Source organism: Stigmatopora argus, chromosome 10 (assembly GCF_051989625.1).
Source record: "Stigmatopora argus isolate UIUO_Sarg chromosome 10, RoL_Sarg_1.0, whole genome shotgun sequence".
Taxonomy (NCBI): domain Eukaryota; kingdom Metazoa; phylum Chordata; class Actinopteri; order Syngnathiformes; family Syngnathidae; genus Stigmatopora; species Stigmatopora argus.
In genome coordinates this window covers 18,030,598-18,045,698 of record NC_135396.1, presented here as the reverse complement: position 1 = coordinate 18,045,698, position 15,101 = coordinate 18,030,598, and the positions used below count along the sequence as shown (strand labels likewise).

At 42.9% G+C, this 15,101-nt stretch overlaps 1 protein-coding gene across 7 annotated transcripts in view; it reads right to left on the bottom strand.

Annotated features, from left to right (window-relative positions):
* phf12b (PHD finger protein 12b) overlaps positions 1-15,101 on the bottom strand; it is a 90,354-nt gene that overhangs the window by 27,939 nt on the left and 47,314 nt on the right. For 5 of the 7 annotated variants that reach the window (XM_077610594.1, XM_077610597.1, XM_077610598.1 and 2 more), the window contains 3 exons: positions 10,531-11,179; positions 3,441-3,584; positions 3,276-3,371 (listed from right to left, as the gene is read on the bottom strand). In XM_077610594.1, coding sequence (XP_077466720.1) covers positions 3,276-3,371; positions 3,441-3,584; positions 10,531-11,179 — 889 coding nt within the window. Of the gene's footprint in view, positions 1-1,623; positions 1,950-3,275; positions 3,372-3,440; positions 3,585-3,667; positions 3,767-10,530; positions 11,180-15,101 lie in introns of those variants that run through there. The other 2 variants (XM_077610601.1, XM_077610600.1) reach the window with 2 other exon arrangements.

The window sequence follows — 15,101 nt, the reverse complement described above, 5'->3', positions numbered from 1 at the left end:
CATTATATATGGATCAATATTGATCCGCAACAGGTCTCACAACAACGGTAAGCAGCCGGCGAATCCATTCTCCCCCGTGCGCGGTGCATACTGGGTACCGTATTTTCACGACTATATGGCGCATCGCATTTAAAGGCGCAGTGTCAGTAACGAGTGCTATTTCTGTACAGTGGTACCTCGTCATACGACCGCTCGTCATACAATATTCTCGTTTTACGACGGAAATTTCGATCGAATAATTCGCCCGTGATGCAGTCAAAATTTCGTGATGCGACCAAGCCAGGTGGCCATGGCACTGTCTTTTTTGCATCTCTTTCGTGTATAAAATAGATCTACGAGCACTGGGCGGACTTTGCATTTCCACACCCGTCCACCCCCCCCCCCCCCCCCCCACTTTGGTCTACATTTACATACCAGGTAAACAACAATGGATCGGCAGAGTTTTGCAAAGAAAAGATCTGGAATATACACTCGGTAATCAGACACGGGGAAGCGGCAGGTTCCAAACAACTCTTGATGCGTTCGTTTTGAAGGCTCCGGCGGAACGTCGGGGTGGGGTCAACCAGTTACAAAGGTAAACAAGATTAAAACAAAATTAGAATTCAGTTTTGTGTGAAGTTACATTAAACGTTGAGTGTCTGTATATATTAATCCAAGTTAATTTAAATTTGTTTGTTTGTTTACGAGTGCCGTGGATAAAGTCCCCCCCAACACCTCCCCCCGCCTCCGTGTGTCATTGCCTTCCCCTCCACGAAATGCGTCTAATTTTACTTCTATTAAACACATTTTATTACTATTAAACCACTCGTTTATTACTTTGTCAATACATGGCGAATTAGAAGAAATAAAACATTTTTTCCAATCCAATATCCTGTTTTTGGTGTTTTTTCAGAGGGTTGGAACGAATTAATTTGTTTTCCATTCATTTCAATGGGAAACGTCCACTCGAGTTACGAGAATCTCGTCATACGATCTCAGTCTCGGAACGGATTACGATCGTATGTCGAGGTACCACTGTATTTGACACACACAAGACGCAACGCATTTAAAGGTGCACCCACTAGATGGTGCTGCGCTAAAGGGAATGTCAACAAATCGAGTCAGTAGTTTCTGCCTTCCTGAAAGCTCGGACCACAGTTGAAACTTCCACTGGGAATGACGATGAACATAGAATTAATGTGCTACAATATTTATCCATATATAATATATATATAGTTCGCAGTCTAGCTTTGAATGCTCTGTTGACGCCAACATCTAGCGGCAGTTCTTTTGTAAATCCAGCCGGAATGACGTCGAGCACCAAAATGTGCTACAATATCTATCCATATATAATATATATATAGTTTGCAGTCTAGCTTTGAATGCTCTGTTGACGCCAACATCTAGTGGCAGAAGTTCTTTTGTAAATCCAGCCGGAATGACGGCGAGCACCAAAATGTGCTACAATATTTATCCATATATATATATATATATCCATATATATATCCATATATATATATATATATATATATATATATATATATATATATATATATGATGAAAAAACCTTACCGTATTTTTTATTTATATATATATATAAAAAATACGGTAAGGTTTTTTCATCAACACACCATAGAAATGAAATTCAGACATACAAAATGTTAGGGTTATCATTATTATTAAATTTGCTTGCAATGAAGAACGCTTTGCTTTATGTTGAATTGAATTAACATTAAAAAGTCATTTTTAGTACATCTGCTTGCAACCGTGATAAACAACGGCAAGGTCACTCCCCTTGCACCTGGACTTCTCAAAACTATTGTTCACACTGAGCTCCGAGGACTTTCAATTGTTTTGACTTCGACTTCGCACCAGGTGGTGATACCGCTTCCTCGGATCCGGAGGACATACAATTGTTTTGACTTCTGACAGTGTTGTCCGCAGCACTCCCTCGGGAAGATCCGACAGACCTACAATTGTTTTGAGAACTGAGATGCATGTTGTGAATCTTATGAAATAAATTAGCAAGAGAGACATCGATTCGGCAGAATGATCTTGACCGAGGACGCGTGTGGATCGATTATCTCTTGCAAGAACCCAGTTATGAGTCAGATGTCTGTTTTATTTGTGAGTGCATTTGGGAATGCCTAATGGTGAACCTATCACAAAATTTAAAAAAAAAACATCTACATTACATATTGTGGTGTTAGCATGGCTACATTAAGGCTAATGGTGAATGACAAAACAACACCAAAGAATGCCACAGTGTAGATTCATTTATGCCGCAAAGGCGTGCTACACCTTTTGCATATCTAGGAACGTCAATATTTAGGAAGCATTTTCAACAGCGAGTCAAAACACAAAGGAAATGTGCACGATTCAAAATATAATCCGAAGAAACCAGGAATAGGCAAGACGTCATCCTTCTCAGTCATTCTTCTTTGACGGTGAAATATAGCTGCTTGTTCAGCGATGAGTGCCACCCAATTCAACGCTCTGAATTCCGCTATTTATTTTTTTATCCCGTCTTCCACTTGCGAGTTTCAACATGGATTTTGACATTTTTATGAACTTTTTAATACTCAAGATAAAAGAACGCCATGTACTTAAGCCGCGAATGTTGAAGGATCAGAGTACTAACTTTAGCTTGCAATGAACTGATGGCAGTCTTCTCCAAAACGCAATCTTTGCACTTATAAGGTGACAATTAAAACATAAAAACTCTCTGGTTTGCAGTATTCCTCAACAATGCAAAACATTAAAAAAAATTACAACTTTTTTTGCGAGAAAAAAAACGAATCTTTATGTACCGGGTGTAAAGCTCGCAGTTAGTGGCAAGCGCGCACTTGAGCAACATTTCAAAATAAGAGACATATGCAACGTAATGTTGCTCAAGATAAATGCCGATGCAGACATATTTCAGATTCTACACTAAGATAGCTTTCAAATGACTGTAATTATTAAACTTCTGATTAAAAAAAAATTAAATCAATGGCCTCAAACTTGGTAACGTGCTATTTGCAAAACAAGATGACAGTCATTTTGGAGCAAAGCTTTTGCTGGGCTCTAATTGACAGAGAAAAAGAAAATGACATTAGGCTTTTCACCTCTTTCATGTTTGGCACTTAACTACCTTTGAAATTCCAATGCATTGATTTTAAAATATGTACTTTACTGCAATTTTAATATAGTTTGTGTGGTTCATTTAACAATGATCATTGATCAAATTTTAATTGGTGGTTTATTGGAATACTGTCATATTAGTATGACACTGCGATCAGTTGATTGGGTCTTACCAGATCCTATGTACAATGTCCTATAGCACATGCTGACAGCCATTCCTTTTCCTGTCAGTGGGTAGAAAACTGCTCGGGCCTTCAGCTTCTTCTGATCTGCAAAAAAAATGGGTTTATGACCAAAATTTGCAATATTTGTATGAAATGCCAAAGCTGAAATCTTACAGTCAGGGATAGATGTAGGGGGTTTGGGAGCATCGTTGATGTCTGTAGGTAGAGGACTAGGGGCTTTACAGGGGAATAGCTGCTGGATCCTCTGCCATGCCAATAACTTGATCATCTCTATATCAAGCTTGCCTAGCTCGATCTCTAAAATATATACACAGGAAAACAAAAATTTGACATTTCAGATTCGGTTTGCAGAACACCACAACAACATAGAATCCACATACCCCTGTTATCATCAATGCAATCTTTAATGCAGAGATTAGAGATTGAGGACAGTGAATTTGATATACCAGGGTCTGCCGATACCAAGCTAGACTTCATATCTGCAGACAACACTAAGAGAGATTGAGTTTGCGATTGCATCAAATCCATGAAAAAAAAGTTGAGTTTGAAATCGTTCACATTTGTAGCATTAAAGATAACTTAACTACAGAAAATAAGGTTGGAAAATCACATTTCATTTGTATGAAACGTGTAAAATCTTGCAACAAATAGTTTGTTCATTATTGCATTTGAACTTTTTAACAACGGTTGATACAGCCAGAATCTGAATATTTGTGATGCTATAAAAATGTTAAGATATTCGATATATTTTTTACTAAACGGTAATGTTGTTTCCCTTCCGCTTTGAATCATATTGCATTAATAACAAAGTTTTTACAAGGTAATTAGCATCAATCATCCTTGTTAAAAACATTTCATTCATTCATTCAGTTTAGTGGCCAAGACTGTCACGATCTCATATTACCACTTTGTAGTCTTTACCCATGAGCACAAGTGTTCAATTGTACAACAAAACTGTTGAAATGTACTGTACAGGTACAGTCATCCCTCGAATATCACAGATAATGAAGATCAGATATGGCCGCGATTATTTAAAAATACAGAAAAGATAAACAGATAAAATGACAATCATTTATTTTGACATCTATGAATGAAATTCAAGGAGAAAAAAATAAACCGTGTCTTGTATAAAACGTGTAAAATCTCACTTGTGCCTGTCACTGCTCGCTCAGGGCACCGCCATCTTACCAAGGGCGCCGCCGTCTTGGATTGGATTGGATAACTTTATAACTTTATTCATCCCGTATTCGGGAAATTTCGTTGTTCCAGTGGCAAGAGTGTGAGGATGCAGGAATAGGAAAGGCATTTTAGACATAAATAGATAGGTAATAAGTAGGTCAAGAAATAAATACATGAATAAATATATAATTAAATAAGCGTGTTGCTTAGCACATATATACATACATACATACACATAAATGTACATGCATGCATACGGTAGGTCTTAACACACAGCCATTTTTTTGTTAAAGAGCCTGACAGCTGATGGGAGGAAGGATCTGCGGAAGCGCTCCTTCCTGCAATGAGGGTGCCGCAGTCTATTGCTAAAGGAGCTTCGGAGGGACTCCACAGACTCATGCAGGGGGTGGGAGGTGCTGTCCATGATGGACATCATCCTGGTCAGCATCCTCCGCTCTCCCACTTCCTCCACAGAGTCCATAGGACAGCCCAGAACAGAGCTGGCCCTCCTGACCAGCTTATTCAGCCTGTTCCTGTCCCTCTCCGTGCTCCCGCATCCCCAACAAAGCACTGCATAAAACACTGTAGATGCCACCACAGTGTCGTAGAAAGTCCTCAGCAGTGTCCTGCACACTCCAAAGGACCGTAGACTCCTCAGTAGGTAGAGGCGGCTCTGGCCCCTTTTGTACAGGGCATCTGTGTTTGTGGACCAGTCTAGTTTGTTGTTGAGGTGAACACCCAGGTACTTAAAATTCTCCACGATTTCAATGTCTGTACCCTGGATGTTCACCTGAGTGGTCTGTTGAGGATTCCTCCGAAAATCGATGACCATTTCCTTTGTCTTACTGGTGTTGATGTAGAGGTGGTTTTGCCTACACCAGTCAACAAAGGCTGTGATGACTCCCCTGTACTCCAGGTCGTTCCCGTCCGTCACTCGTCCAACAATAGCGGTGTCGTCAGAGAACTTCTGGAGGTGGCAGGTGTCTGTATTATGTTTAAAGTCCGATGTGTAGAGGGAGAAGAGGAGTGGAGAGAGCACTGTGCCTTGTGGGGCCCCCGTGCTGCAAGCTACCACATCAGACGTACAGTCCTGGAGTCTCACATATTGTGGTCTGTCAGTGAGGAAGTCAATGATCCATGCGGCTAGGTGGTTCCTTACTCCAGCCTCTTCCAGTTTCCCTCTCAGTAGAACCGGCTGAATGGTGTTGAAAGCACTGGAGAGGTCAAAAAACATCATTCTCAGCGTGCTTCCCGTGTTCTCCAGGTGTGAAAGAGACCTGTGCATCAGGTAGGTGGTAGCATCTTCCACACCAATGCCTGGACGATAGGCGAACTGCAGAGGGTCCAGCTCTGCATTCATCAGGGGGCTGAGGTGATTGAGGATGATTCTCTCCAATGTCTTGATCAGGTGAGAGGTTAATGCTACCGGCCTGAAGTGGTTTGGCTCCCTGGGGTACGCAGTCTTAGGAACTGGGACCACGCAGGAAGTTTTCCACAAGGTGGGGACCTTCTGCAGACTGAGGCTGAGGTTGAAAATATGCAGAATCACTATACCAAGCTGATCCGCACACTCTCTCAGTAGTCTGGAGCTGAGGCCGTCTGGACCGGTAGCCTTCCTTGCCTCGATCTTCTTGAGCTGTTTTATCACCTGATCGACAGTAATGCAGAGACCGGTGGAAGAGGGGGAGGAAGAGGAGGAGGTGGAGAACGAGGGGGGAGCGTTGCTTCTGGTCTGGGGGGTCAGGGGAGTGGGGGCAGGACTGAATCTGTTAAAGAACTGATTCAGTTCATTGGCCCACTCCCTGCCGCCAGACTCCGGGTCTCTCTCGCTGTTGCCTCCATGGCCCGAAATAGTCCTCAAGCTCCTCCAGACCTCTTTGGTGTTGCCTCTCTGGAGTTGGTTCTCCAGCTTCCTCCTGTAGATGGTCTTACCCTTCCTTATCTCTCTCTTCAGCTCCTTCTGGACCATTTTCAGGCTCTCTTTCTCCCCAGACCTAAAAGCCCTTTTCTTCTTGTTCAGGAGGGCCCTTAGATCCCTGGTGACCCACGGCTTATTGTTGGAGAAACAACGGACCTTCTTGGAGGGTACAATGTTCTCAACACAGAAGTTAATATAATCTGTGATGCAGTGGGTCAAGCTGTCAATGTCATTACCATGTGAATTGCACAGCACCTCCCAGTCAGTGGTCTCAAAACAGTCCCTCAGTACCATGCTGGTCTCCTCGGTCCATCTTTGTATGATCCTCGTGGTAGGTTTTATTTTCCTCACCATAGGGATGTAGGTGGGGATCAGATGGACCAGGTTGTGGTCTGAGCGGCCCAGTGGGGGGAGGGGGACTGAGCTGTATGCCTCCTTTGTGTTGGCATACAGCAGGTCCAGAGTTTTTTGTTCCCTGGTGTGGCACTTCACAAACTGAGTGAAGGTGGGGAGAGTAGAAGCCAAGGGAGCATGGTTAAATGGTTCTCATGGTTAATCACCAGAGATAAGAAGGAGAGACTGGGGGTGTGACGTTTGCAGCCGGGACACAGTGGCGTGAAGCAGCTCGCGGGCGACTGTCGCATCGGCCGAGGGACGTATATACGCAGTTATTATGATAACGTGCGAGAACTCCCGGGGGATGTAAAACGGACTGATGCTAACAGCTACTAGCTCGATATCTCGAGTGCAGAGTCGCTCCTTCACAGTAATGTGCCCGGGGCTGCACCATCTATTAAAAAAAACAGCTAGTCCCCCCCCTTTCTTCCTACCGCTCTCCTCAGCATCTCTGTCCGCCCTCACCAGCTGAAAACCGTCCAAGGAGACGAGAGAGTCCGGAATTAGTTCATTCAGCCAGGTCTCCGTGAAGCACATAATGCAGATATTCCGATATTGTCGTTGTTGTTTGGTCAGCGCCGTTAGCTCTTCCATCTTATTGGGGAGAGATCTTATGTTCCCCATAATAATAGATGGAATGCTGGGTCTGAAGCGTCGCTTTCTCTCCTGACATTTTCGTCCAGCTCTGCATCCTCTTCTCTTCCTCTTTAACTCCGCGGGGAGGTCCAGGTCCAGGGGAATCCAGGTGTCTTACCTAGTTAAATGTGATATGACTGGCCAGATACGAGTAGCCTTGATGTGTTTGTAGCGTTTACCATGTCACCACATCCCAATAGTTGTTAACGCTGATCAAAGGTCTTGCGGTTGATCGTTAAAATATTAGCCTTGATACCTTTTTCTGATACCTTTTTCTGATACCTTTTTCTGTGCTTGTGTGTGTTTTCTCTCAAAAACATGCATGATAGGCTGATTGAACACTCAAAATTGTGCCTGGGTAACTGAGTGAAATGAAAAGAAAATGCTGTTCTTGCTTCAGTGAAAACATGGTATGAGAGCAATGTTCCCTCTAATTTTTTGTTTGTCTGGGCAGAAAGACAACCTCCCTGAGTACCAGTGTGAGTCACATCATCATTGCTCGCTATGGGCACACACCAGTATCACACCTGCCATAAGCAGGTGCATGTCTACCGCACATAAATGATTTAGTAATAATAAAATTTAATGATTAATATCTATGAATGGGTGGCCCAGCGGATGAGTGGTTCGCGCGTCGGCCTCACAGCTCTGGGGTCCTGGGTTCAAATCCAGGTCGGTCAACCTGTGTTGAATTTGCATATTCTCCCTGGGCCTGCGTGGGTTTTCTCTGAGTACTCCGTTTTCCTCCCACATCCCAAAAAGATGCATTGTAGGCTGATTGGAAACTCTAAAATTGTCCCTAGGTATGGGTCTGAGTGTGCATGGCTGTCCGTCTCCTTGTGCCCTGCGATCAGCTGGCCACCGATACAGGGTGTCCCCCGCCCCTGGCCCAAAGTCAGCAGGGATAGGCTCCAGCAACCCCCGCAAGCGATAAAGTGGATAAAGCGGTTCAGAAAATGAATGAAAAATATCTCTGAATAAAACATCTTCATAAATTCCATTAGAATATGCACAAATCCGACTTAAATTTTACCTTATTTTACACATCTGTCCTTCTCACTTCTCATTCTCGTTCAAATGACTTTTCTGCTGAACGTGTCACTTGAGATAGTCAAGTTTCCAATTATATGCAATATTTTTCCATGATTTTGCTTTGATTTATTTAATAAGGATAGCACATATTAATGAACATATTTATATTCATGTTAATGAACATATATGTATGATTGCAGCCGAGGGCTAATTTCCATTTATAGTCCATTGTGTAGGTTGAAGACAAACGATTACACATACTAAACACACACGCACGCACACAACCACACACAGCAGATTTAGACCGTTCTCACCCGATTTTACTGCGTGTTCTTCTATTTGCACAGTAAAGTAAAAAGGAATGTATTAAAAAATATTAAAATGTAATAAAAGAGAGAAGGGCTGTAAAACACGAAAAACATAAGTGGACAGAGCTACTGCCACTGGCTGCCGCGTAAACGGCGCCATCATGAGGAAAGGGGGAGGAAAAAAAGTTTGGTTTTTATTTTGTGCGCGCCATATGATTGCTGCTGCGCGGAGAAGACGAGAGTTGTGCGCAATTGCGCACGCGCGCAGCTTAGAGGGAACATTGTATGAGAGCCACTTTTGAGGCGTCCAGAATCTCGGCCCGACTGACATACGCATCAAATAGGTTTCTCTGCAGCGACTTGGAGCTAGAGGTAGACCAGCTGAGTGAGTGAGTAGTAGCAACACGTTACTATCGGGAAATGCGGCACTCACACCAGCCTTATGCGGGAGATGGTCATTTGTTTTTCTTGGCTTTACATGCAACCTTTGTGTACTTAAGTGTTAGTATACAGTGGTACCTCGAGATACGAGCTTAATGCGTTCCGGGACTGAGCTCGTTTGTCGATATTCTCGTAACTCAAATGAACGTTTCCCATAGAAATGAACTAAAAACAAATTAATTTGTTCCAACCCTCTGAAAAAACACCCAAAACAGGATATTGGATTGGAAAAACATTTTCATTTGTTCTAATTCGCCATCTATTAACAAAAAAACAAATAACTAGTGTTTTAATGTTACTAAAATATGTTTAATAGTACTAAAATTATACGGATTTCGCAGGGGGGAGAGAGAGACGGACAGAGAGAGGGAGTGGGAGGGGGGTTGGACTTTTTGCACGGCAACGCGCTCGTAACATAACAAACAAATTTGCCCGCCTCCATTCTGACTTTCATATGCAACTAAAAGGAACCTATCGAGCGTTGTTTGCTTTTGTCTTCCCTTCAAAATATTCCCAAAATGATGCACACAAATGTCCTCACAATAGGATAACGCAAGACCACTTGCCAACGTGAAGTAGTATATACGCCATTCGCACTGTCTAACAGGAAAAAAACACTGAAAAAATGCAACGCTCCGCCCAGTGCTCGCAGAGACATTACACGAGGAAGTTGCTGGGAGAGAGACAGTGCACATGATGTTCTTATGAGCAGACTCTCGCGTCCACTGTCTGATCCTATATCAAAATTTGTCTCTTATCTCAAGATAAATATTTGCTCAAAATTTTACTCGTATTTCAAATTGCTCGTATGTCGGGGAACTCGTATGTCGAGGTACCACTGTATATGTGTTCCGTCAATATCATTTGCTGCAGCGTAATTGAAGTTATCGTTTGGAAAACTGTGATTTCCAATGTGAACCGTAACGCACCTCATTTTAAAAATAAGAGAGCAATAAAAGTGCCGTCTCGGCAGAAATAGGAGTTTGCGCACGCCTCATCTAAAGAAAAATCCTAACAAAAACCATTTTGTTGTTTCAACCTGCAGCACTAAGTTGTCTGATAAAAAGCTCTTGAACGAACGTGTGACATTCCTGTTGTATTTAGGGTGTGATTGATTTGGAGTCTTTGTAATCTGGCACTGCAGCATACCAGTGGCTCATGATCTCCATACTGCGTTGCCAGTGCCTCGTGTGCACAGATTTAAAACGTTTATATTTATATTTATCTGAAGGACTGGGAGCGGGTGGCTCGTGGACCAATACCGCCCCACAGGCCGGTGGTTGAGGGCCGATGCTCAAAAGGAAACTATTTAAAACCCTGCCATAGTGCATACCTGAAGTTGGTGATGATGATTCAATGTTGCTTGTATCTCGTTCTTGGCTGGTAATGGAGACACACGATTTAATGTTGTTGCCCATATACTCAATCAGGAGCTCTGCCTTGCTTGTATGGTTCTGGTTGGCTTCTGAGCACGCTGTTGTAGGTAGAGGGAGGTGTTTTAGAATGTGAGCTTTAGAGCTTTCAGGCTTCTTCTTGTGTGTTTCAGTTCCAATGTGGTTTATCATGTCAGAGGCAGAAACTGAGTCAGGGATGTTGGCACAAGGCTTAAGTCTGTGCTGAGAGACTGTCTGCTCACAATCTTCAGACTCTCTGCTACAGCCTAATGGCCCGTTTGCCTCGGAAGGATGAGACTCCCCCGGGAGAGGTCCATTGTGTTTACTACAATTCGAATCAACCTGTTGTGGTACAGTGTCCTGTGTTGAGGTGGACCACTCATGGTCATCGTGTGGACTGCAGGGTTTACAGTCACCATATTTAGGAGGTATTTGTTCAGAAGGTTGAGTTTTTATATCCACTGGTGTTGTACTCGATTTACATATGGCTATATTATCGGAGTCCTGTGATGACAGTGCAGATGTATTTTTCTTGGTGGACAAGTGTCGCAGAATGCTGCACTGGAGAGCAATGACATCCTGAAGCCACTGTTTAAAACATAAAGAATCAGAATTAAAGACAGTACATTCGATAATCTCATTAAATAATTTGCTATGTAGTGCTACTGATAAACTTTTATCAAAATTTGACCAAATATTGGAAAACTGCTGGAATTGGATTGGATAACTTCATTCATCCCGTATTCGGGAAATTTTGTTGTCACAGTAGCAAGGGGGTGAGGATGCAGAAATAGGAAAGGCATTTTAGACATAAATAGATAGGTAATAAGTGTGTTGCTGAAATATATATACACATATATATATATATATATATATATATATATATATATATATATATATATATATACACACATACATACACATACATATAAGCACACATATACATACATATGCATGCATACGGTAGGTCTTATCACACAGCCATTTTTTGTTAAAGAGCCTGACAGCTGATGGGAGGAAGGATCTGCGGAAGCACTCCTTCCTGCAATGAGGGTGCAGCAGTCTATTGCTGAAAGAGCTTCGGAGAGACTCCACAGACTCATGCAGGGGGTGGGAGGTGCTGTCCATGATGGACATAATCCTGGTCAGCATCCTCCGCTCTCCCACTTCCTCCACAGAGTCCAAAGGACAGCCCAGAACAGAGCTGGCCCTCCTGACCAGCTTATTCTGCGTGTTCCTGTCCCTCTCCGTGCTACCGCATCCCCAACAGACCACTGCATAAAACACTGTAGATGCCACCACAGTGTCACAGAAAGTCCTCAGCAGTGTCCTGCACACTCCAAAGGACCGTAGACTCCTCAGTAGGTAGAGGCGGCTCTGGCCCCTTTTGTACAGGGCATTCATGTTTGTGGATCAGTCTAGTTTGTTGCTGAGGTGAACACCCAGGTACTTCAAATTCTCCACGATTTCAATGTCTGTACCCTGGATGTTCATCTGAGTGGTCTGTTGAGGAGTCCTCCGAAAGTCGATGACCATTTCCTTTGTCTTACTGGTGTTGATGTAGAGGTGGTTTTGCCTACAAATAATTAGGTCTGCCAAATTCCCAAATTAGGAATGCCTGCCCAACTGTGAAGTCTGTCGTTTGTCAGATAATTAAAGCATAAAATTGTGTTGGGCAAACTATTCCACACAGATCCGCAGTGGGTGTAGGTTTTCATTTGAACCAATCAAGTGCTGAATTCAGGCCGACTGCGTTTTTCTCTCATCGCGCAATCGGTTGCTACACCATTATGGTCAAATTCAAGCACTTTCAAAACCAAATTTCCAGTTTTTTCAGGAGCTTTTAAACATTATCCGGATTTTTCTAACAAGTATGCAGAAATAAAATATGGTGCCTTCTCACAAGTATGTAACACGTCTAACGAAATACCTTTTCCTAGGTACCTTAAAGATGGCAGCGGGAGAATACAGTGCCCACTCAGGCTTTCACTCGCACGCGTGCTCTCACTCGACTTCTGGGCGCAAGAACGCTATACAGTAATACCTTGACATACAAGTGCCCCGAGATACCGTATTATGCTGTTTAATATACCCCCCCCCCCATTTAATATACCCGGGTATATTAAACAGCAGGGGTATATTAAATGGCGCACAAACGGGAAGGTATCATCCACTACGCACGTGACGGGGTGCGCATCAACGTTTTGCAGACTACACCTGTATTAGGTTTAAGTAGGTCATGTAACAGGATTAACCTTAATCTGTTTCATTAGTAAACAAAATAAAGGCTGCAATTTAGGTTCAAGAGATTTTGGTACCTTAGCCAAGTTTACAAATTTAACAGTACAATCTACCGTATTTTGCTGCTTAATATACCCCCCATTTAATATACCCGCGTAAATACGGTATAAGAGATTTTGTGCAGTCACTCATTCAATATGGAAAGCAAAAGCAGCACGGAAGCTTTCAGAGACGACATTATGTCTACATCCAGCACAGTGAGTAGGAAAAAGCGGACGGAACTGACTGTCAAACGAAAGCTCGCCATTCTACACGAGCTGCAAACCACTTTCAGCAACAACAAGCGAAAGACTGCTAGTAACTACTTACTGCTGAATAAAGTCTGACTTGGAATTTTAATGAACATAAGTATCTGTAATTATGCCCCCATGAACACCATAAAAATCTTGTCAAAAAAGCTGAGTTGCCGTTTAATATACCCGGCCGTGTATATTAAATGGCAGGGGTATATTAAATGGCGCACAAACGGGAGACTCAAAAAAGCAAAAATCATTTAATATATGGGTATAAACAGCATAATACGGTACGAGGAAATTGAGATACGAGTAAAATTCCGAGTAAATATTTGCCTTGAGATACGAGCATACGAGACAGCCAGGTGGCCGAGACGGGAGAGGCTGCTTATGATTTCAGCACACTGTCTTTCTCGCCGCAACTCCCTCGTGTAAAGATATCTTCAAACAATGGGCGCAGCGATGCGGGAGCTTAGTAGCGAGGAGGAGGTGGAAAAGGGGACCACCTCGCTACAAAGGAAATCAAAGACATGTTAGCGAAGTGGCAAGAGTTTTTTGATCTTATGGAAAAAAGAGCACCCAGACAAGTTGGCAAGTGGTCCTGCACTATCCTATTGTGAGGACATTTGTGTTCGTCATTTTTGAAATATTTTGAAGGGAAGACAAAAGCAAACAACCCTTGATAGGTTCCTTTTAAAAACTCCCGCTCAAAGTCAGGGTGGAGGCGGGGCAAAGAGCCAACCCGGGAGAAGGTAAAAAAAATCAAAACAAAATTAGAGACAAGTTTTGTGTAAGGTTAGATTAAACTTATTTTTGAGTGTGTCTGTATCGTAATCCAAGTTAATTTAAATTTGTTTATGTTGCAACGCTGCACTGTACACTTGGGAGCATTGAGGAACCTCAACAAAAACGAGTCCATCTTTCGCACGTTGAGGGAGCTGAAAAATCAGCTTAGACAAGTTAAAAAGACAACGCTGAGTTTATGCAGATGAAAGCCGAATGGCTTGGGAACGATAGATTACTGATGACAAACAGTGATACAAAGACCGTACACATTACGACAATATAGCACAATAAAATTCGAGTGAACCTGTTGTGCTACAGTGTCCTGTGTGGAGGTGGACCACTCATGGTCATCATGTGGACTGCAGGGTTTACAGTCACCATAAGTAGGGGGTATTTGTTCAGAAGGTTGAGTTCTTATATCCACTGGTGTTGTACTCGATTTACATATGGCTTTATTTTCTGAGTCCTGTGATGACAGTGCAGATGTATTTTTCTTGGTGGACAAGTGTCGCAGAATGCTGCACTGGAGAGCAAACGTAAATCCAACAGCCCTGCTGCAACGCTGCACTGTACACTTGGGAGCATTGAGGAACCTCAACAAAAACGAGTCCATCTTTCGCAAATTGAGGGAGCTGGAAAATCAGCTTACACAAGTTAAAAAGACAACGCTGAGTTTATGCGGATGAAAGGCGATATATATAGTGATACAAAGACAGGCAGTGTCAAGTGAGTTACGCGACGATTTGTGACCGAGTTGTGGATGCCTGGGCTAAAATGTCGGCTAGCAAGTCGACCTTTCGTTTAAGACGGTCAGCAACACTTTTACGAAAGCCCACGGTCACAACTCTGACTTTGATGGATTTGTACATGTTTTAATGTGTTAATTTATATTAACACGAGTACACATTATGACAATATAGCACAATAAAACTCAAATCAACCTGTTGTGGTACAGTGTCCTGTGTTGAGGTGGAACACTGCCGTGCTTCCAGCATACCACACTGTAATGCAGTATGCCAGGATGCTCTCCACAGTGGCTCTTTAGAAGGTTACCAGAAGCTTAGTGTCCAAGTTGTTCCTCCTGAGTACCCTCAGGAAATGGAGTCGTTTCTGGGCCTTCTTCACCACTGCCGTGGTGTTGGTAGACCAGGAGAGCTTGTCCTGAATAAATTTGGTGCAGCCTCCTGGAA